The 19,635-nt window shown below is 38.0% G+C and overlaps 1 protein-coding gene across 1 annotated transcript in view; it reads right to left on the bottom strand.

The window, feature by feature from the left end:
• The window catches only part of tenm3 (teneurin transmembrane protein 3), a 228,391-nt gene that overhangs the window by 79,899 nt on the left and 128,857 nt on the right, over nucleotides 1–19,635 (bottom strand). The window contains exon 6 of the mRNA XM_079811553.1: nucleotides 11,445–11,567. Coding sequence (XP_079667679.1) covers nucleotides 11,445–11,567 — 123 coding nt within the window. The remainder of the gene's footprint in view (nucleotides 1–11,444; nucleotides 11,568–19,635) is intronic.

Below are 19,635 nucleotides of genomic sequence, written 5' to 3'. Positions count from 1 at the left end.
GAGATGACATTTGTAAGATAAAGACTAATCACATTTATGCAAATAACCTACTGAAAGAGATTTGCAGCAACTAGAAGTCATTCATTTTCAGCACATGTGATCAGACCCCATTAGATACTGTGGTCGAGTACATGCAAGATGGAAAACAAGCTAACCGTAACTGTGAGCAATTTCCCTGTTCTATATGATCTGCCTCTGCACATATACAAGGATATAATTAGAAAATGACTGTGTGGAAAACCATGTTGAACCATAACATTTGCATTCAAAATAGATTAATCTAAAAATTAATCTTGAATGCATTGTTTATAGGCAATAGATTCCATTTGTGATCATATGTAAGGGCTATGATTTGCAGGGCAGGAAACAAAGAAGATTAGAGCAACCAGCAGCAGGAACTACAACCAACAATGCAGCAACTAGTTCACATCACAGTCAAGTGAATGATCTATACAAATACTAAGCAATAATCTGTGTTCTAAGAGGACTTTAAATACAGGTGTACTGTATATGAGTGAATGTATAGCTCTATCTCATGAGTTCCTCCATTACCAGCGTATAAGATTGTGTGCCAATGCTCTTGTGCTTCTTGCTATAGCCTCAAGTGTGATCAAACATTCATGAGGTATACAAAATCTGATATCAGAAAACATTAAATCACTTCACACAGCAGTTAATTAGCATCTTTAAACCAACTCTTTCTGACCCTCACTCCCAAGATAACCATCATAGTGAATTATCCAGCCAACAGTAAAGAAAATTACTGTTATACACCATTATACCCCTTCAAACGGTTATTTCTCTCTCTCTCTCTCTAGCTCAAGGGTGCATGTCCCAAAAGCATTGTTAGCCAACTATGGTTGCAAGTTCCGCCGTAAGCAACATTTTTCAACAATTTGATGGTTACGGTAGTATGGAACAGTAGTTCCAGAAACAGTTGTCACTAGCTAGTTAATTTCTCCAATGATGAATCATACTTTGGTCGTTAAGCAGTGAGTTGTATAGGAAACGCACCCCTGGTCAGCAGGCAAGTTCATTTCCTAAAGGGACCTTGAAGAGATTTTAGAATAAATTTAGCTTAGTTCATAAAGTTCAGCCACAATGGTAATTGTCAAGCTGCTGTTTTACAAGAGCAGCTAAACTCTAAGTGTCTAAGTCTAAGTGAAGCTATTTGACTTTGCAGCGCTTCCTTTAACAAGCGGGAAAGCTAATGTCTAGACATTACACACACAAGCGCACAACGAACTCACCAACAGAAGCGTCAGCCTATTCCGACCCCTCACAACATGTTACAAGGCAACAGTGCGGAATGGATCAGTAATGGGAGAAGGAGAATAGGCAATGCTCATATGCTAGTTAATGGAGAGCAGCTGCCATTAATATTGAATTAATTATTATTGCATAATTCCGTAGCACGTGGGCACTAACCGCACGCGTGTTGCTAATGCAGTCAGCCGGCTACATAAAGAGCATATTGGAGTGAATGAAAGAGTAATTAGAGAGGACTTGCTGACTGTTAGTTTTAATGTGAGCTCGCCTGTGGCCCTAAATGCTCTACAGAGCAAATAGAGAGAAGCCATCTGTGAAGCTCTGATCAACGGTATTGTCCACAGGATAAAAAGAAGGGGATGGTGCACTTAAAGAATGCCAGTGGAAAAGGGATTTGCTTTCCGTGTGTGCCAGGGATGCCTGGGGTGTTTTTTTGGACATGGATATTGAATTGGCATTTGCCCATGAGAATCACAGAAAAGTAGAAGGTTTGTTTTGGCTTGATGCAAAGACTCCCTAAAGCCTTCTACTTCTCTTTTTTTAGCGAAGAAGACTACTCATACTTCTCTTTCTCTTTCCTCATCTCAGTCATGTAATTTGCCAAACCGTCTTGTTTTTTACTGTTTAAATCTGTGGGTAAGACACTAAATAACATTCAAAGCTGCTGTAAGCGTATTTTTTTGTACACTATGCATAAAATATATCTACTATCTGACAGATATCACTGAAATGGATGTCCTTAGAAATGACACTTGTCTCTGGCCCTGTAAACAGACAAAAAATATGTTTCAATTGCTGGCACAGAAATGAAAAGAACGGTTCAACAAAAACAAAACAAAAATTGCTGTTCTAAAAGTACAATGTTATTTATTTATTTATTTATTTATTTTCATGGGAAATTTCAATATTAGATTTGGTGGTGAAAATGTTTATGTTCTACATGATCTTTAGTTTATTTTTTTTTAGTTTATTAAAGTTCCTCTTACAAAGCTTATGATTTCAGAATACATCACACCAATCATATGAGTTTTTTGTGTGTAATTTTTAAAGCTCTGATATGCACTATAGGAAAATAGAAAAGATCTATGTGAAGTCATTGAAAAATTATTTAAAAATAGTTTTTTTTGTGTATTCAATACTTAAGCAATTGCTCTTTCATCTTGAACAAATTAAAAGAAAGGAGAATTGTTGTTTTCTTGCTGCAGTGACATACGACTAGATGTTTGTGACAGTGTTTGCACACAAGTACTCAGTCATGGTCATGCAACCATACACAAAAATGTCAAAAAGGGTGTCCATTTTTAATTTTGTCATTGGGTATTGCGTGACTTTCTCCGGTGTCTTGTTGTACGACTCATTAGACAGCAATTTGCTCCAACACTGCACACACACGGTGAGTTTCAGTCCACGGCAACAACAGAGTCAAGATTCTGGAGAGGCACACATACACAGGATGCTCTCTTCCTTTCAAATGGATAGACGGAGCACAGCTGAATGGAACAGAACGCAGGGTCTTGAGACGGGGTCTTAGAAATAACTATTTTTAACTTCACTTGTCATATTAAAAATGCAACGAAGCGCTCAATTTATTACAAGTGCTGTCAAGTACTCCCTTAGACAAACTTACTGAAATGTACATCAGTGACAGAATTCAACTTTTCCATTAAGAGGAGATATTTGTCCTCTTAAATTGATTTCCAGGGGCATTTATAAGGGCATTTTTCCCCTAACCGTATGAAATACATGCATAATCTTTTATATGAAATTCTTACTTTTTAGATTCAATTAGAATAGTAGTAAACTACAGGTATGTTACCTATCAAATGAAATAAGTACCAACAAAATCCATCTTTGCACTGCAGAGGTGGCACAGAAGCTGCATATAAAATGGCTTTTAGATGTATTTACAAAGACAGCTCAGCTGCAACTACAACTGCAAAATTAATGTTTTAAGATAAATGTTTTAAATATAAAGTTTTGAATGAAGAGATATTAAATTATTTAAAAACGTGAAGTTATACTACAAGTAGGTCGCAGCAAGTTACTGTCTTAATGAGTGTCAATGTTCATTCATTCAACAAGATTAATTCAAAATGGCCCATTCATTCAAGAACAAAGCAAGTGGCTGTCTTTATGAATGGATCATTGAATAATTTACTCACCCGATTTTTAAAAAAATGCTGATTGAACTTCTTATTTATTGAATGTGCTAATATTCGGAAAAACATTTTAAACGTTTAATTTCAGTTAATTTCTGACCTAATCTCTCCTCAAATTCCCTTTTAATTCATTTGTTGCTGGCTCTCTCACTTTAGAGCTATTATTCACTCCCTTCTCAACACTCTATCTATATGTTTTCATTGTCATCACCCCAGTTTCTCTCACCATTTCTGCTGGGCCCTGAGAGACATTAACATCACCACGTATGATTTTGCCAAGTGTCTTCCCTCATTCCAAACGCATTCAGTTGCAGATTTAGCAGCTCTTTATGACTTTCAGAAAAGTCACTTGAGCAGTTTTTAATTCACTGAACCTTTGGAAGTGTATCTGGGTGTGCATTAGGGGAAGTGGTGGTATATTCATTAAGAGCGTGTCATGCTCAGCTCTCTCAGTTGCTGCAGTGGGACTGAATACAGAGTCGCTTCGATGATTTGTTTCAGAATGGTGTTACACATAAATAAGGCCCCATGAAACAATGCTAAATGGAACGTTAGGTTCCACTTCTAGGCACGGGGGATAAAAAGTGGGATGAAATTCAGTTTTAAGAGGAAGACTACAGCTTTCATACATCTGCGTGAGGATAGTGGAGTCTCTGAAGGGTGTGTATTTGAGTACAAAGGAGTGAGTGCGAGGAACAGTAAATTATTTTCTGAAAATTAAAACGGCTGGTCTACTTTAATTTCTCAGTTTTATGGAAATCAATCTCTAAAAAAACAGCAAGTGCTCGCATGCTAATGTCATTCCCTACAGCCCTAGTTGAGTACGAACACACATACCTCTGAAGTGAGGCAGGTAATCTAAAGCACATCCTGTCATTTAGGAGAGAGACTGCACTGAGGCCATTGTCCCTGCTTTGAAAACACACACACACACACACACACACACACACACACACACACACACACACACACACACACACACACACACACACACACACACACACACACACACACACACACACACACACACACACACACACACACACACACACACACACACACACACACACACACACACACACACACACACACACACACACACACACACACACACACACACACACACACACGAGGTACACAAGCACTTGAAGCTCTTTTATGGAGTGAGTGCTTTTAGGTCAGCTGTCTCTCAAAGAAAGGTGAACTGCAGATGACAACAGCAGTCAGTTATTACTCACTCTTTCTTCACTGGAGAAGAAGAGACAGACAAATGAGTGAGTGTGTGTACATATTTCAAAGGGTCTACAGCAGGTATGTAAGTCAAACTTTGCTGTGTGTGAGGTATGCTCAGTCTGTCAGTAAGAATATGCCTCTGTGTGGATTTGCTGCAACTGTATTCATGTGTCTGTGTGTGTGTGTGTGGGCAGGTTTTCAATCCTTGTGGGCATGAAATGTCTGAAAATCTCAAAAAATTGCGGGGACATAATTGTGAGAATAAATGGATTATTAAAGAACTAAATAATGTCTTAATAAAAGAAAATTATAAGATAAAAACAGACAGAAGTCATAATTAGTCTGTTTATAACTATACAGCAGTTAGTTCTGGTTCATTTGATTGCATAAGAAGTGATTTCTTATTTATAGAGCAAAAGCCACTTACGTTCACAATCGTGCTGTCTTTCTTGTGTCATATTGCTTCATTAGCTTACATTAAAGACCCCATGACATAGAGACAGAGCGACACGCGTCATAATCTGAAGACCACGCCCACCGGGGGGGAAAACAATCAAACCGTCTCCATTGACTTTGCACTGCGTGAAGCTGCCTTTTTGTCATTTCGGACTTATAACAAAAAACTGAACAATGTATAAAAGCTGATATGTGACAAGGTGTACAGCAAACAAGCTAAACAAAACCCAGTAGCAAAAACCCAGACGTTTTTATAAGCTGTTGACCCAAAAAACGAGCGTTTAAGTACAAAAAAGTGGATTCAGGCCATTGAGACAGAGCGCGCGGGCCATATTACACTGAGAACTACAACGACTAGAGGGGAACGTAATCAGCGACAGTAAATATAATATATAAAACGGACATTTGGATATTTGACTTAACAGTGACAAAATGTTTACTGCACACATAGACATATTGAGGCATACTGAGTGTCAGGATCCCAAAATTTCCCCATTCTTCCTGCTGAAGCTTCACTTCGTATTGCCTGTATCCACTTTTATCTCCTTAAACGCTCGTTTTTTTGGGTCGACAGCTTATAAAAACTTATTTCTGTGTTTTTTAGCTTGTTTGCTGTACACCTTGTCACATATCAGCTTTTAGACATTGTTCTGTTTTTTGTTATAAGTCTGAAATGACAATGAGGGAGCCTCCCGCAATGCAAAGTCAATGGAGAGCGTTGGATTGTTTTCCCCCCGGTGTGGGCGTGGCCTAAATACGCTCTGTCTCTATGGCTTGATGAGCAAGTTTTCGGGACATTTCTCATTCTTGTTCCAACTGGACAAAATCTGTGTTGTGCAGTCCTTAATATTTTTGGTCAGTTTTCAAAGAGAATACACTAACGTTCAAAAGTGTGGGGATTTTTAAATATTTATAATAATAATATTTATTTAAAAAAAAATATAGTTTTATTTTTAAGGCATATTGATCAAAATACTTCTTTTTCAAATAAATATTGTTCTTTTGAACATTAATCAACATTTCCTTAAAAAAAAATGTATCACGGTTTCCACAAAAATATTAATCACATAAATAAATAACATTTTAAATATGTTAAAATAGAAAACAGTTATTTCATTAAATTGCAATACTATTTCCCAATATTACTGTTTTACTGTATTTTTTTTAATTAAAGCTGCAGTCCGTAACTTTTTTGGGTTAAAAATTATCCAAAATAATTTTTTGAGCAAGTACATAACCAGCCAGTGTTCAATACTATCTGCTTACCTTAGCTCCATTTATAACAGCTTGTAATAATGTTTTTAATTCCAGTGGTACTGGTGGATTTCCGCAGGAAATTCAAGCATGTCTTTGCATCATTACGTCACATCTGTACACATTGAGAAGGTGTCCCGGCTAGTAGGCTATATTGCGTGTGAGGATGTTGGAGGTGGAGATTTATAGCATTTTCTCACAGCACTTGATATAATTAACTTATCAATTTGATGGCGGATTCAGAAAGGTTCAAACGACAATCACCAATGACAACTGGAGATTCACCCGTTGTAAAATGCAAAAGACTTCGGATTTTTGGGGTGCGTCTCAATCAGCTCCCTAGCTCAGTAGTCAGGGCACTGATCAGGACACAAGTCAACGGGCTGACTCCCTGATCAGTGCCCTGACTACTGAACTAGGGAGCTGATTGAGACACCTTCGGAGTGACTACAGAAAAAAAGAGACTGCAACCGGGCCTATGCGAAAACAAGGATAAAAATGGCTTTTGAAAGGTGGCGTGAACTCCGTGTTTTAAAGGGGTTCAAAACGGACGCAGAGACCGCTTTTTTCTGCTGGACAAGACATTTCAATGGTTCAATTATGTAATAGAAGCACACTTGTTCGCTTAATTCATACAGTTACTGAGTTTTCTTTGTTGTGCCTTTCTCGTTTTGCTATGTGCATTATTGTAAATATAAATTATTTTGCTCTAGCTATGAGAGGGAGCAGTTCTCTAATCCACATTCATTTGTTGGTATATGACAGTCAGAAATTAGACTGCACAGAAATGGAAACTATACTACAGGTAGCCCTAATACACATTAAATGTAGTCACGCTATAACAATTTATAAACTAAGTATAATTTGCATGGTTTGACGATGATAAGCGATCGTTAGATTTAATAATCGCGATTTACTGCAATGCTTTTTTCCCCTTAGCTGGTCAGAACAAAAGTGGATGTTATCTACTTGTTCAGATGACATTTTCCGGTGAAAATGATTATGTTGGTCATACTTTCAAAAAGTATAATCTGTGATTATGAATGACAGTATCCACACCGGCGCGGTGACTGACAGCCACACATTCTCCTCAAAACATTGGATTCCTCCGCGCTGTGCCGTGCCACAAATCACGTAAAGTTGATGATTCCGCGAAAAACTGCAATTGCAGATTTCGAACAGAGATGGCGACAAAGAGGAAAACCTACGGACTGCAGCTTTAAATAAATGCATCCTTGGTGAGCTTTTTTTCTTTCTTTTCAAAAACATTGAAAAAACCGTACCGACCCTAAACTTTTAATCTGTACTGTATACTAAAAGCTTCTGTAAGTATAGGTGACTTCTCAACATGGACTAAAAGCCAAAACTCTATCTAATGCTCATTTCATGGGGCCTTCAAGAAGAATAGAGGCAAATGTGAAGAAACAACAAGGATACTGGTGCAAGGTTATGTATGTGCGCAAATATGCATGTACGTACATATACAGTATGTTGACCGAAATCGCAAGACTGCAGTTTTTGCCCTGCTGCCTGTGTGTACGTGTGACAAGTCCTTCACAGACAGCGGCAGTGGTGGTGTTGGTGGGCACGCACTCCCAGATCAAGGTTAAGTGAAGGAGGTGGGGGTGTTAGCTGCTGTCTGTATTGATTGAAAGTAAGCTGTGTGATTGTACACATTGCTGATGGCTTCATTAACTAGCTGCTCTTCTACAGGGCCCCCTCTCATCTTGTTTGGCCCTTACAGCTGAACAAAGACCCACCGCTGGAAGCAAATTCTCCTGCCCTGTTAACGCATTAACATTCCTCAGCAGCCAATGGCATACAAATGTTTATTTCTTACAGTGATAAGGAGATCGAGGTACAAAACAAAAGACTGACTATGCAGAATGCAAATTCTGCTCAAATAACTTAACCTGATTGTGTCACTGCTGCTTAAGGGGAGATGAATGACTTCTCCTTTGCTGTGTAACTAAACAGCCACTGACTTCTATATAAAAACATCACAATCAATTTACCTGCAATTTATGAGCAATTGATAAAAGGACATCCAATTTCTTAACTCTACTGTTGGCAAATAGTCATTATAAAGAATGAAAATCTCCTATCGCTGATGCAAAAATGTCCTGATCTAATGCTACATCACTGAAAGCGTGGACACTTCCATCACCTCAAGAACAAACACATTACTGTAAGGAGCATCATCATAATGGCCTTCAAACATATGGCCATCCATCTTCACAGCATGAGCGTGTGTCCCTCTGCGAGAGTGTGAGTGCTTGAATTAGTACTTAAGTGAGGGAGACCTTGTGGGAATACACCTGCCTGTGGGTGGGAGAAAATGATAGCTCCTATTTCTATGAGGTAATTTATTTCTTATCGTATGTGATATTTAGCATACACTTTCAATCATAAGCTCCAAAAGCTGTGTAACAAACTAAAAGCTATCTCTTGCATTTTAAAGGGGTCATGAATTGCATTTTTTAAATTATTTATTCAGAAATAAAAGGCCATTTTTGACCCTGATTTTAACCCTCTTATTTGAACACTCTGTTTCAAGGGGCGTGCCTGCTGTGAGACTTCAGTGTAAATGCCCACTGCTATGATTGGCTAACATCTTTGCATATTAAATAAGTATTACACGTGGAACTCTCTTGAAAACTTTTACTGCGTTTTTACTATTACAGCTGTTGAGATTAACTAATAGTGAAGTGTGTTTATTTTAGCATTATATTTAGATCTACTCCCATCAAAAGGTTGCAGCTATAAGCATGTAGCCAATGACAGAGATGTTTGTTGAGCGCTTGAATGCAGTGATGTTGTCACTGCAACACGATTTCTGCTCGATTTTGAGACAAATATGTTTCTTCTTCTTCATAATGTGACAAAGTCCAAATTGAGTCGTTCTCTGAGATGTTAAATACAAGCTGTTTTTGGACTAATGAGGAAGTTCTGAGTTCTGAAACTTACAGGATGTTTAAATAGTAGAATGATTCCTCAATTCATGACTGCTTTAATATGAGCTGTTCTCTTAACCTGCCACAACTTCAACAAGCATTTTGTCAGTCACATGCTGAGTAGCTCCGCCCACAGTTAAATCTTATTGGTTCCTGCATAGCACAGCTGTATATTAAACTTCAAATATGTATATGTACCAGCAATGGTAGACAGAATGCCTCCAGAAAATAGTACAACATTTTTATGCAAACTTGTTTATTGTTCTATGTTACATTTCTAATTCAAAAGAAAACCATATGCTACAAACCTGTGACTTGCCTTGTGAATTTTAGTGCAGACAGACTTAGTAAAACTCTAGCAGGCATGTATTAGTCAATGCATTTGGTAGGAAAGCACTTTCCTTTGTGTGATGCATGTACTATCAATGTTTGGGGCAGACAGCCATATTTACTCACACCATTTTATCACACCAGGTGTTCAGAAAACCCTACAGCTTACAGGAGAGAATCTTTATGAATGTATAATGGAAGTCAACCCTCTATTGTATTCACATGCCGGTAACCATGGTGACAGTAAATATCAAAGACAGTGACTTCCATAACACCGGCATGTCTTATCACAATTGACACGGTGTTATTTAATAAACAAGTCGAGGTGTGAGTTCATCTGTGAAATTCTAATTAACCGACAACAGCTTTCAATTTTTAACTGAGTGAAGAACACAGACTAGACCACAAAACTGATAGGAGCAGATCTGGAGGAAAGAGAGTGACTGAATAAAAAACCATATATATATTATATTATATATATATATATATATATATATATATATATATATATATATATATATATATATATATATATATATATATATATATATATATATATACAAAATTTAAGTGAATTTGTGTTAAAAAAAATAAAAAACATCTGCCACTGGGATATGAAAAATAAACTTAATTAGAAAAGAAAACAAGTTTATTTTACTTACTCCATTGGCAGATATTTATTCTTGTTTTAAGCATAAACTCACTTAAACTTGATAGATTTAACAGAAATGAAAATGTCATATTGTGTCATCTTGCTTGTTAAGTAAATATATCTTGATTGAAAGTGGTTTAAAGTAAGCATGAAATGAAAAGCCACCTCATCTATTTTCTAAATGCACGTTATAGATCGTAATGAGAATGACTCCGTGTATGTTTCTTTCTTTCTCTCTTTGTAAAGTAATTTTGAATCAACATTTTTAGACATCTCTCTGGTGATATATGCATTTTTCTTTTACGATAAAAAACAAAAACGTAAACGAGAGAGAGAGAGAGAGAGAGAGAGAGAGAGAGAGAGAGAGAGAGAGAGAGAGAGAGAGAGAGACAGAGACAGAGACATATTCTGGGTAAAATGCCAGGGCATCTCACAATCCTCACTACTTGAATTCATGGTCTGAAAGGCTCAGAAAATCTCAAGAACCCATTAATTGTGCATTCTGCACATAGACCCCTCTCATATTCTCCCATTAAAACACTGTCTTCTTTGAACTCAATATTGTCACCTAAATTAGTTTTTTGGCTCATCATCCTGATTCCCAGACTGTTACTGGACGTGTCTGAAACCACCGTGACAGCCGACACATCAAAGCAGCCGCCCTGATACTGTAAGACTAGTGTCTAAATGCTGAGAAATGCAAGCCCGTTTCTTTCGCACAGATAGAGAGGTTTGTACTTATCTCAGATCACTAAAACGCACATCCGAGTGCCAGTAATGATGGCACGGTGCAAAGAAAATGGTTTTTGGAGTGTGTGATTTCCATTTGTGTGGGAGTGTTTGTGGCTTTTTTGGGGGGAGGGGGGACAGTTTGGTGGAAGTGTGTGGGGGTGTTTGTTTAGCTTGAGTTATGTTTACTTAAGGGAGTGTGGGTCTTCATGGCGGAGGGTCCTAGAGGTGTAGTTGTGTAGGAGTGAGTCTGTTTGGTAATTTTCTCTAGCCTATTACTGAGTGTGTTCTCCAGCCTGTTTACTAAATGCAAATGTATTTTGTGCAAGAGAAGGGGCTTGAACAGATTATGCATGTGCCATATTATGCATCTGTGCGTGAGTGGGTACGTGTGTGTTTGACCCTTACTGTTCTCGGTAGACAGGGCAGTAACTGCGTTGGTTGCCGTGGCATCAGATTTGACCTGGCCATTCTCAAAAGCATAGCCCTCAGTCTCCTGCAGCTGCCAATTCAATCCAAAAAGATGCATGGCTGTGGAGAGAGAGACAAGGGAGAGACATTATCACTTAAGGATAAAGGAACAGGATGCAATGGATTGTTGAGAGAGTGAAAACACTGTAATATAATCAGTATAAAACACAATTTGCATGGGCAAATCAATTAGATTGTTTTGGATGGTTGCCAGGGTCAGTTGCTATAGGGTTACTAGGGTATGTTGATATGGTTTTCTAAGGGGTTTCACCCCCAAATGTCCATGACTTTCTGGTTCCTGGATATGACCTCCATCAATGTCTATGGGATCTTTACTGTCCATCAGGATAATTGTAGGTTTGATCACTTAGAAAATGAACACCATGTTTTTCCTTATCAAGTCATATGATTTGCAGCACAAACTTACATGCTAAATATTAATATTTAAAATAGTAGTGAGAGTAATAGTGAAACTTTCCTGTGTAAACAACAGTAACAATAGAGAAAATATGCTAATTTTGCTTAAAATCACCATGGACAATTCTTATCTTTCTTTTGATTCAGTATTTATTATAAATGATTAATCATTTTTATATATTCATGTGCCCTCATAACCTTTAATCAAAAACATTGATGTCCACTTGCAACAACATCTCTTTCTTGATGACATGTACCAAGATACAGGGTAATTTATAATTATGCCCCTATAATGAACTGTTGAAAGAAGTGAGAATAAAAACTCCTTCATGTCCTGTATTGACTTATTTGTGCTTTATTTTGTATTTAAAGGAACTCTTTAAAGAGTCATTGTCGTGTCAAGTGACAACACCAATTCCTTCATCAAAGCTCAGGTTAAGTTAAAACAGCTCTAAGATGGAAAATCTGCCTCAGCTGATGAATTTAGTATTAGTGACTGCAAAGAGTGTGCGGCTGCAGTAATATGTTTAGACAGCTGCTTTCACTGTCTCATTTCACTTGTTCCTGTAATGTCTGAATGTTCTAACCAAACCGGTCTATGAATTGGCCCATGTTCAGCTGGGGAGATTGCTGGGGAGGGAAGGGTTCAGTAAACGTGCGCATGTTGGATTATTTTAAGGGTTTGAAAATCACACTGGCCTTCTATACCTCTGACAAAAGTTTCAGTTCAGGTATGGCTAGAAACACAATCTGGCTATCGTTCAAGGTGGGTTTGCCAAATGTTCTCCCACGGATTCCGTAACAATTCCCTGTGGGTAGCATGACGACCTGGGTGAATCAGCACCCATTTGAGCATGTTTTGTTTCCCTGGTGATGCCTCTAAAGCACATGCCTGGAAAGGTTATACAGGATAGTGTACAATATGTAGGATGCTGTAGGAACTAACAGTGATCATTATATGGGGAACCGGTTGGCTGTAAACTGAGAGGAAGTACAGCGAAATGTCAAGGGGTTGACAAAAATACTGCTCAAACATAGTAATGGAGCATTGGGCAGGTTATTCATTTTGTAGACATTAAGAAAAACACTGCAGCGATTTGTGGAAGCTTTCTCCAGTTCAATCTTAAACCTACCAAGGATCAGACCCGTAATATTTACATTGCTATCCCAGAATATTAAAGGGATAGTTCACCAAAAATGAAGATTTTTTTTTTTTGGTTCCAAACATAAATAGAGGGATGTTTTGAAGAGCCCTGCGATTTTTACAATGCAAATATGACTAATATTTGCATTAAGATGTTAAGGTTCTAAAAGGAAAAAAGCACAACCTGTGTGCTATATTATTAATATAATCAGTCACAGTCTCATTCACAGATTTGTCTATGCATGAATGATATTTGACCACTACCATACAGCAGAGGACAAGATTATAAGTGACTTAATTTTTGCCTGTTTCTTACACAAAACAGCAGTACAGCTTCAGGAGACTAAAATATAACACGTCATTTTTTGTCCTATTTGGAGATGAATTGCCTGTTGTTCATTGAATGGCAAAAATAAGTGCAAGCCATAGAAGAATGTAAGCCATACAAGTTTGAAACAACATGAATGTGAATAAATATAGTTTCATGTTTGGCTTAACAATTCCTTAGTTTAACTATTACACTATTTGCAGCCGTAATCTAGCAGTAATTGTAATGTCCCTGTGATTTGTGATATCATTAGTTGGTTTTGTCTAGCATTTAGTATGAGAATCTCAAAGGAGCTACTGTATATGGGTCCCTGTATGTGTGTGTGGTAGCTGTGCTGAGGTGGGCTGCTCTGAGGGGACAGGCTGATCCTCTCTCTGAGTAACAGCAGTGTTAGCTGCAGACGTTGGCTCTAATAAAGGTAATTTAGACCTGCCAACAACCCCCACTGGGTCTCTTCATGCCCCTAGAGCTCACGCACAACCTCCCCACATAAATCATACTCCTCTCTGTGCTGGTGCATTTGTGTCTGTTTACTTGTGTGTGTAAAGTTTCTTATGTGTGCTTGTTTTCTAGGACTGTTGGATTTTGCTAGTATTCCTAATACTGTATGTGTAGATACAGCTCTCTAGCTTTTCAAAACATTATACATTGGAGCAGTAATGAGACAGAGTATAGAAGAGTTGAGGTGCGACACAGTTACATTAAAGTATGTGAGCAGTAATTGGCTTATGAAATTCCTTAAGCTAATTCTCCCAACTCTCTTTCTATCTGTTTCTCTCGCACTCTTTCTCTCTCATTAAATTAGATACCCGCTGGGTTGGCCCATTCATGGAGCAGCCGATGTCCAGCACTCTGACCTGAGCAGAAGCAGGGGGTTATGGGAGAGTGGGCGGTATTGACTTCTCCGGCAGAATGACGGCAACCCCCTGCTGATCTGATCGAGCTGCTCGCACACACTTTTGAGCGGGTGCTCCATTAACTTTCCGCATCATAAACGAGGAATGAATGTGGAATGCGCAAAGTCTCTCACCCCTGTACCGGATTCTTATAGTTAATGAAACAGGTTCTTGGCGGTCCATTGGATTCACTTGTTGCAATGTCTGAAATTGAAACTAGTGTGAATGAATAAAAAAACCTTAAAAAGACGGATAGAGGATGTGCACACACAGATTTGAGCCGTGGGGCGTTCAGGAACGATCATGCATGTGTATGGAACACATCCAGGCTATTAGAATACAAATGTGCCTAGTGCAAAATAAAAAAGCATCTAGTTCTCTCAGCTGACAAAGAATGTATATGGGCTGTTAAGTTTATTTCCTTGTCTCCTTTTCCTCGGTTGTCTCGCGAGTGCTAAAACAGCTAAAGGTGGGCGAGATCATGGGAGGTGGATCGCTTTGTTGATGAGCCCTGGGTACAGCGAGAGATGAATGATAGAGCAGGCTTCAGAGAAAGACCAATTCTACATAGTTGTGTGAGGAAAGAGAGAGAGAAAGAGGGCAATGGAGGGAATCATAATGCCTGATCAGTTTGAAGGTGGGCCGCTACTGCCTCAGGTGTGTGCAGGATGAGTACATGAATGAATAAAAGAAGAAGGAAGAGTTCTCACCAGGGCAGAGTTCACATGCAAAACAGAAAGAATTACAGTTCAGCTAAATGCAAGGCAACTTAAGGCAGGATTGGCACATGTAACCAGTGGGACTCACAATGCTATCGAGGACCCAGTGATGGAGTATAGCTACATATTTCTCACTATATGTCACTTATGATCATTAGCAAGAGGATGGGGAAAAGCTGGCTTTCTGTGACTCAACGAGAAACTATTTTAAGATATTAGTGGGAGAAAAACAAAAGCAAGCAACACCAAGAGAACTGATAAAAAAAAGCGACAGCCGTGAACCGTTGCTTTAACAATGAGAGATACACACCAATGAATATAAAAGACTTTCTGCAGCAATAAATCAAGGGCAAAACCAAATGTCCTTCCATCCCTCAGGGTATTGTGTTGTGAGTACAGCCGCTGACAGCCTGTCCCCTGAGCATTTCCAAATCACCCACACAAATTACCTCAACTCTCACCGTCCTTATTTACAATCAGACACTTTTTGCAAAGAACCAATGCTACATTTTTGTATGCCCATTTATGAAAAAAAAAATTATGTGTTTTCAGATATTTCATCAGTGTCAATCAAAATCGATAATTCAACATTTTTTTAAATTACAGACTATTCATTACTCTAAAATCATGCAGAGAAAATCATAAGTGGGTAGGACAAAGCAGCTCGCTAAACTGTGAAAATAAGAGTGTGCTGTGGAAAGACTGTGAGTTAGTAATTTCTCCAGAGTGTCACTACTCATTCATGGAGACAGAGACCGAATGAAAAACTCTGCCTAAATGTAAAATGCTTTTCATAGGTGCGAAAAGCTGTGAAGTATTTATGAGTGGCTTCCCCATCTTTTAAAACACGACTGAGGAACTCTTGGCATGCCATTCTTCCTCTGGCGGGTGTTTAGTCCACTGGGGCCCTTTTATGAGTTTCTCCAGCCTTTGGACTCAATGCTTAGAGCAATGTGGAGAGGCCATCAGCACTCTGTACAGAAGATGCAACTTGTTCACCAAGGACATCACTATTTAAAAAAAAAGGGAATAGTTGAGGTAGGTAGTGTAGACGTGTTGGTTGTCATGTTTTGCTCATGAGTTATTAAGGTTAATCAAAAATAATTTACCATGATATTTTTCCTGTTTTGGCAAATAGTCTACTGTATATTATATATTATTCTGGAGATCAGGGGTCTCATTTATGACTTGACGGGAAAATTTGCGCACATGCACGCAAACTCTGACCCATGCGTACAAACTCTTTTAGAAAGAACTGAGGTAAAACCAATTTAAATCTCTGTTTTCATTTTGATATATACATTTACATTATAATGTTCCTGTTTCATTAATGGTGATATGCACTGAAATAAGTGAGTTAAACTAAAATTATATGAATTTAGATAGACATGTGGATGTGCTACTTATGATCAATTTTCCCGTGACATGCTGTTTTAATGACAGCAAGGATTAAATATAGGCTAATTCAAATAATTCCTCTTTAAACTAAACTGCAGATCTCATGACAAAATATTTTTAGCGAGCACGATGATCAGTGATGCACACTTTCTTCAATATTACAGACAGGTTTGAATAGGTCCAATGATAATAGCCTACTGTACAACCGCAGCTGCACGGAGATGTTGACTTTATATAAAGACATCTTTAAAAAAATTATGAAAAATACCACTGTATTTGAAGGATACAACTTGAAGAAAACTGTAAGATTTGCACGTTTCCTTTTTAAAAGTCTGTTCACAAATTTACAAATTGAGTATGCTCCATATATGGTGATTTCGGGGAGGAGACGGGGTGGAGTTGTACGTACGCACAATTTTCTGCTGACTGGGATTTATAAAGGGATTTTTGCGCAGGTTCTGGCATGCGCACGGTTTTATAAAAAACTTTTGTGCATATGCAAAATCTAGCTTTTGAAATCTGTAATCTACGGAAAGTTTTAAAGATGAGACCCCAGGTCTTAGTCTTAGAAATGCCTATATAAAAAACCATTTGTAATTGTCCTAAGTGTGAAAAGATGGATCTCAAAATCATAGTCAATGCTGAAAGGCATTTCATCTGGCATTTCATCCGGGCTATTCTAAGTAAAAAAACTCTCTTTCAAGAAGCTCAAGGAGCAGTTAAGTGAGTAAAAAACGACCGGTCTCAGGTCCTATTCAGTTAACCTATTGTTCTAGTGAGATTTTAGTGGCGGTTAGAGGAGCCCGTCCACATGTTTGAGGCATCTGGGTGAACCCCCCATCTAGTATTAAAGCCATCCTCCGAGGACATGGTATTGATCGAGCATTCATGAAAAATCTCTACGTGGCTATGTTAACACTGTTGAACAAGGACAGAGGGAGATAAATCTGATTTCCCCATCCTCTGTCTTTCCTGTTGTGTGGGTGTGGGCTTAGTGGAGAGGGCTGGGGTCTGACACACCAGATGGGACTGACAGAGAAGAGGCTCTGGGTTTTCTTAGTAGCTGGAAGAGCTGCTGACGCATAGCGTGCAAGGCATTGTTTGCTGTGTGAAACCAAAGAGGAGGATATGTTCTCCATCTGCAATGTTGACAGTGTGAGACACGGTGAGACCAAGACGCTGCATACATTGAACTCGATTTACTCAAGCTATAATGCATTGTTATGCATAATTAAAGACACATCCACCTGCAGAAGAACCATTACATCATATCAGTTTTTACAATGAAAGTTACCTGTTTGGCTAAGTGTTTACTTGATAAATGCTTAGATATGTTTCTTGGTTGTCATGCTCTATGAATCTCTCTATTTTGAATATATACTATACAAATATTCAGAGAGTAGGGTACTTCTCCTTTGCATAGTCTGTTTAACTCAATCAGACCGGACAAATTACAAGTACTAAATCAATATAGTGCAGTAGCATAATATTTAAATTAGAGATGCACCCATACTAAATTTCTCTGCCAATACGATAGCCGATTATTCAGAATGATATCGGCCGATACCAAATATTTCCTAAATAATGCTGTAAACTATAACCCTCTCATTTGGTATAATATTAGAGGTTACAATTAACAACAAATGTATTATAGTCAGCTGATTTTTAGATATAATAATTACACTCAAATAAAAACTGAAATGTTTGTATAAAACTCATTAGCACTTGTCTTAATGGAAAGTTTATTCAAACATATAATTAACAGTAAAAAAGCTCCTCTCTAATGTTTTTTTTATTATAGCTAACTAAGGAACTGTGAGCACTGGAACACATTCCTGAGGTAAAAGTGACATTATGTGACATTGTTCACAAGCTGTTTTATTGACGTCGTTCCGCGGTTGAAACACAGATTAAGTGATTACATGAGACATGATACATTCCGGTAAGTTGTACTGTATCTTTCAACATACCTTTTGATGTTCATGCATGTTTTTCAAGATATAACTTGTATTAATGTGGAAGAAAAGACTAGCGCTTTGCTACAGCGATCTGTCAAGAGCGTCAAAAACCCATTTATTGTTTGAATTTCGTGAGAAAATGGACAGAATTTGAAAACCGAGACTTTGTTTCTTAACAGAAGTAACAAAGCACAAAGCTCTTTGAGATTATTGGATGGGAGGTGATACAATATGATATAATGGTGGGCGAGTGATATAATGTTTGATGTAGAAAAAAAACACAGACCTGGCAACCCTGGCTTTAACTATGGGTGATAATAGAGCTTGCTTTTTTAATTGTTAATGCGTTATTGTTGCATTAACTAAATTCAACACAAGAGAGATTTTCTTCATACACAGTATTTCTGCGTCCGAATTCGAATACTTCCCTACTATATACTTTAGTACGCGAAAAACAGTACGCCAACAGAGCAGTATGTCGGAATTCATAGTATTAGAAAAACAGTGGGCGAAAAGGACCCGGATGACCTACTACTTGCGGTGAGATTCTGAAGTGTGCATACGATGGAAACTTTACTATCCCATGAGGCCACGGGAGAGGATTTATGAATGGAGGTGAAGGGACGCAACTGTCACTAGGAGGTCACATGATAACGACAACATGGCTGATGTAGTACGCCTGGATTACAGTCATACTACACTAATTCATACTATATAGAACGCACTTTTTTAACGAAGTCACGAAGTAAGTTCAAATTCAAATGTAGTACCTACTCACATAGTACGTGCTTTCGCGTGCAGCATATGAGTTACAGTCTGAACAGTTTTTCCGCACCCTTTTGATTGACCCTGATCATAGGCTGTTTATATAAAATCTTTTAACGGCCGATGCAGATTGTTGGCCGATATATCAGAGCATCTCTAATTTAAATAATATATAGATTTATTTGTTTAGCCTTAACCATTCAGAAGTTCAAATATATGTGGCCAGGCTGTAGTTTTAAGAAGACACTGATCATATATTATGATTATATGTTTTTTTAACAATAATGGAAATTCTCATTATTAAGTGCATAAGTTATGCAGTAAACTATTCAAATAGTTCAAAATAACAGAAATATATATATAGCGTATATATATATATATATATATGCCTATAGCGATAACAACAAAGCATAAAATATCTCAACATTAGATAGTAACAGGGGAAAAAAGTTGATCACGAAGCAGCACAAAGCCAGTTACACAGCTTATTTTGTCACTGGCAC

The sequence above is a fragment of the Gobio gobio genome (genome assembly GCF_949357685.1).
Source record: "Gobio gobio genome assembly, chromosome: 3".
In the NCBI taxonomy this organism is placed as follows: domain Eukaryota; kingdom Metazoa; phylum Chordata; class Actinopteri; order Cypriniformes; family Gobionidae; genus Gobio; species Gobio gobio.
This window is presented reverse-complemented; position numbering and strand designations above follow the sequence as displayed.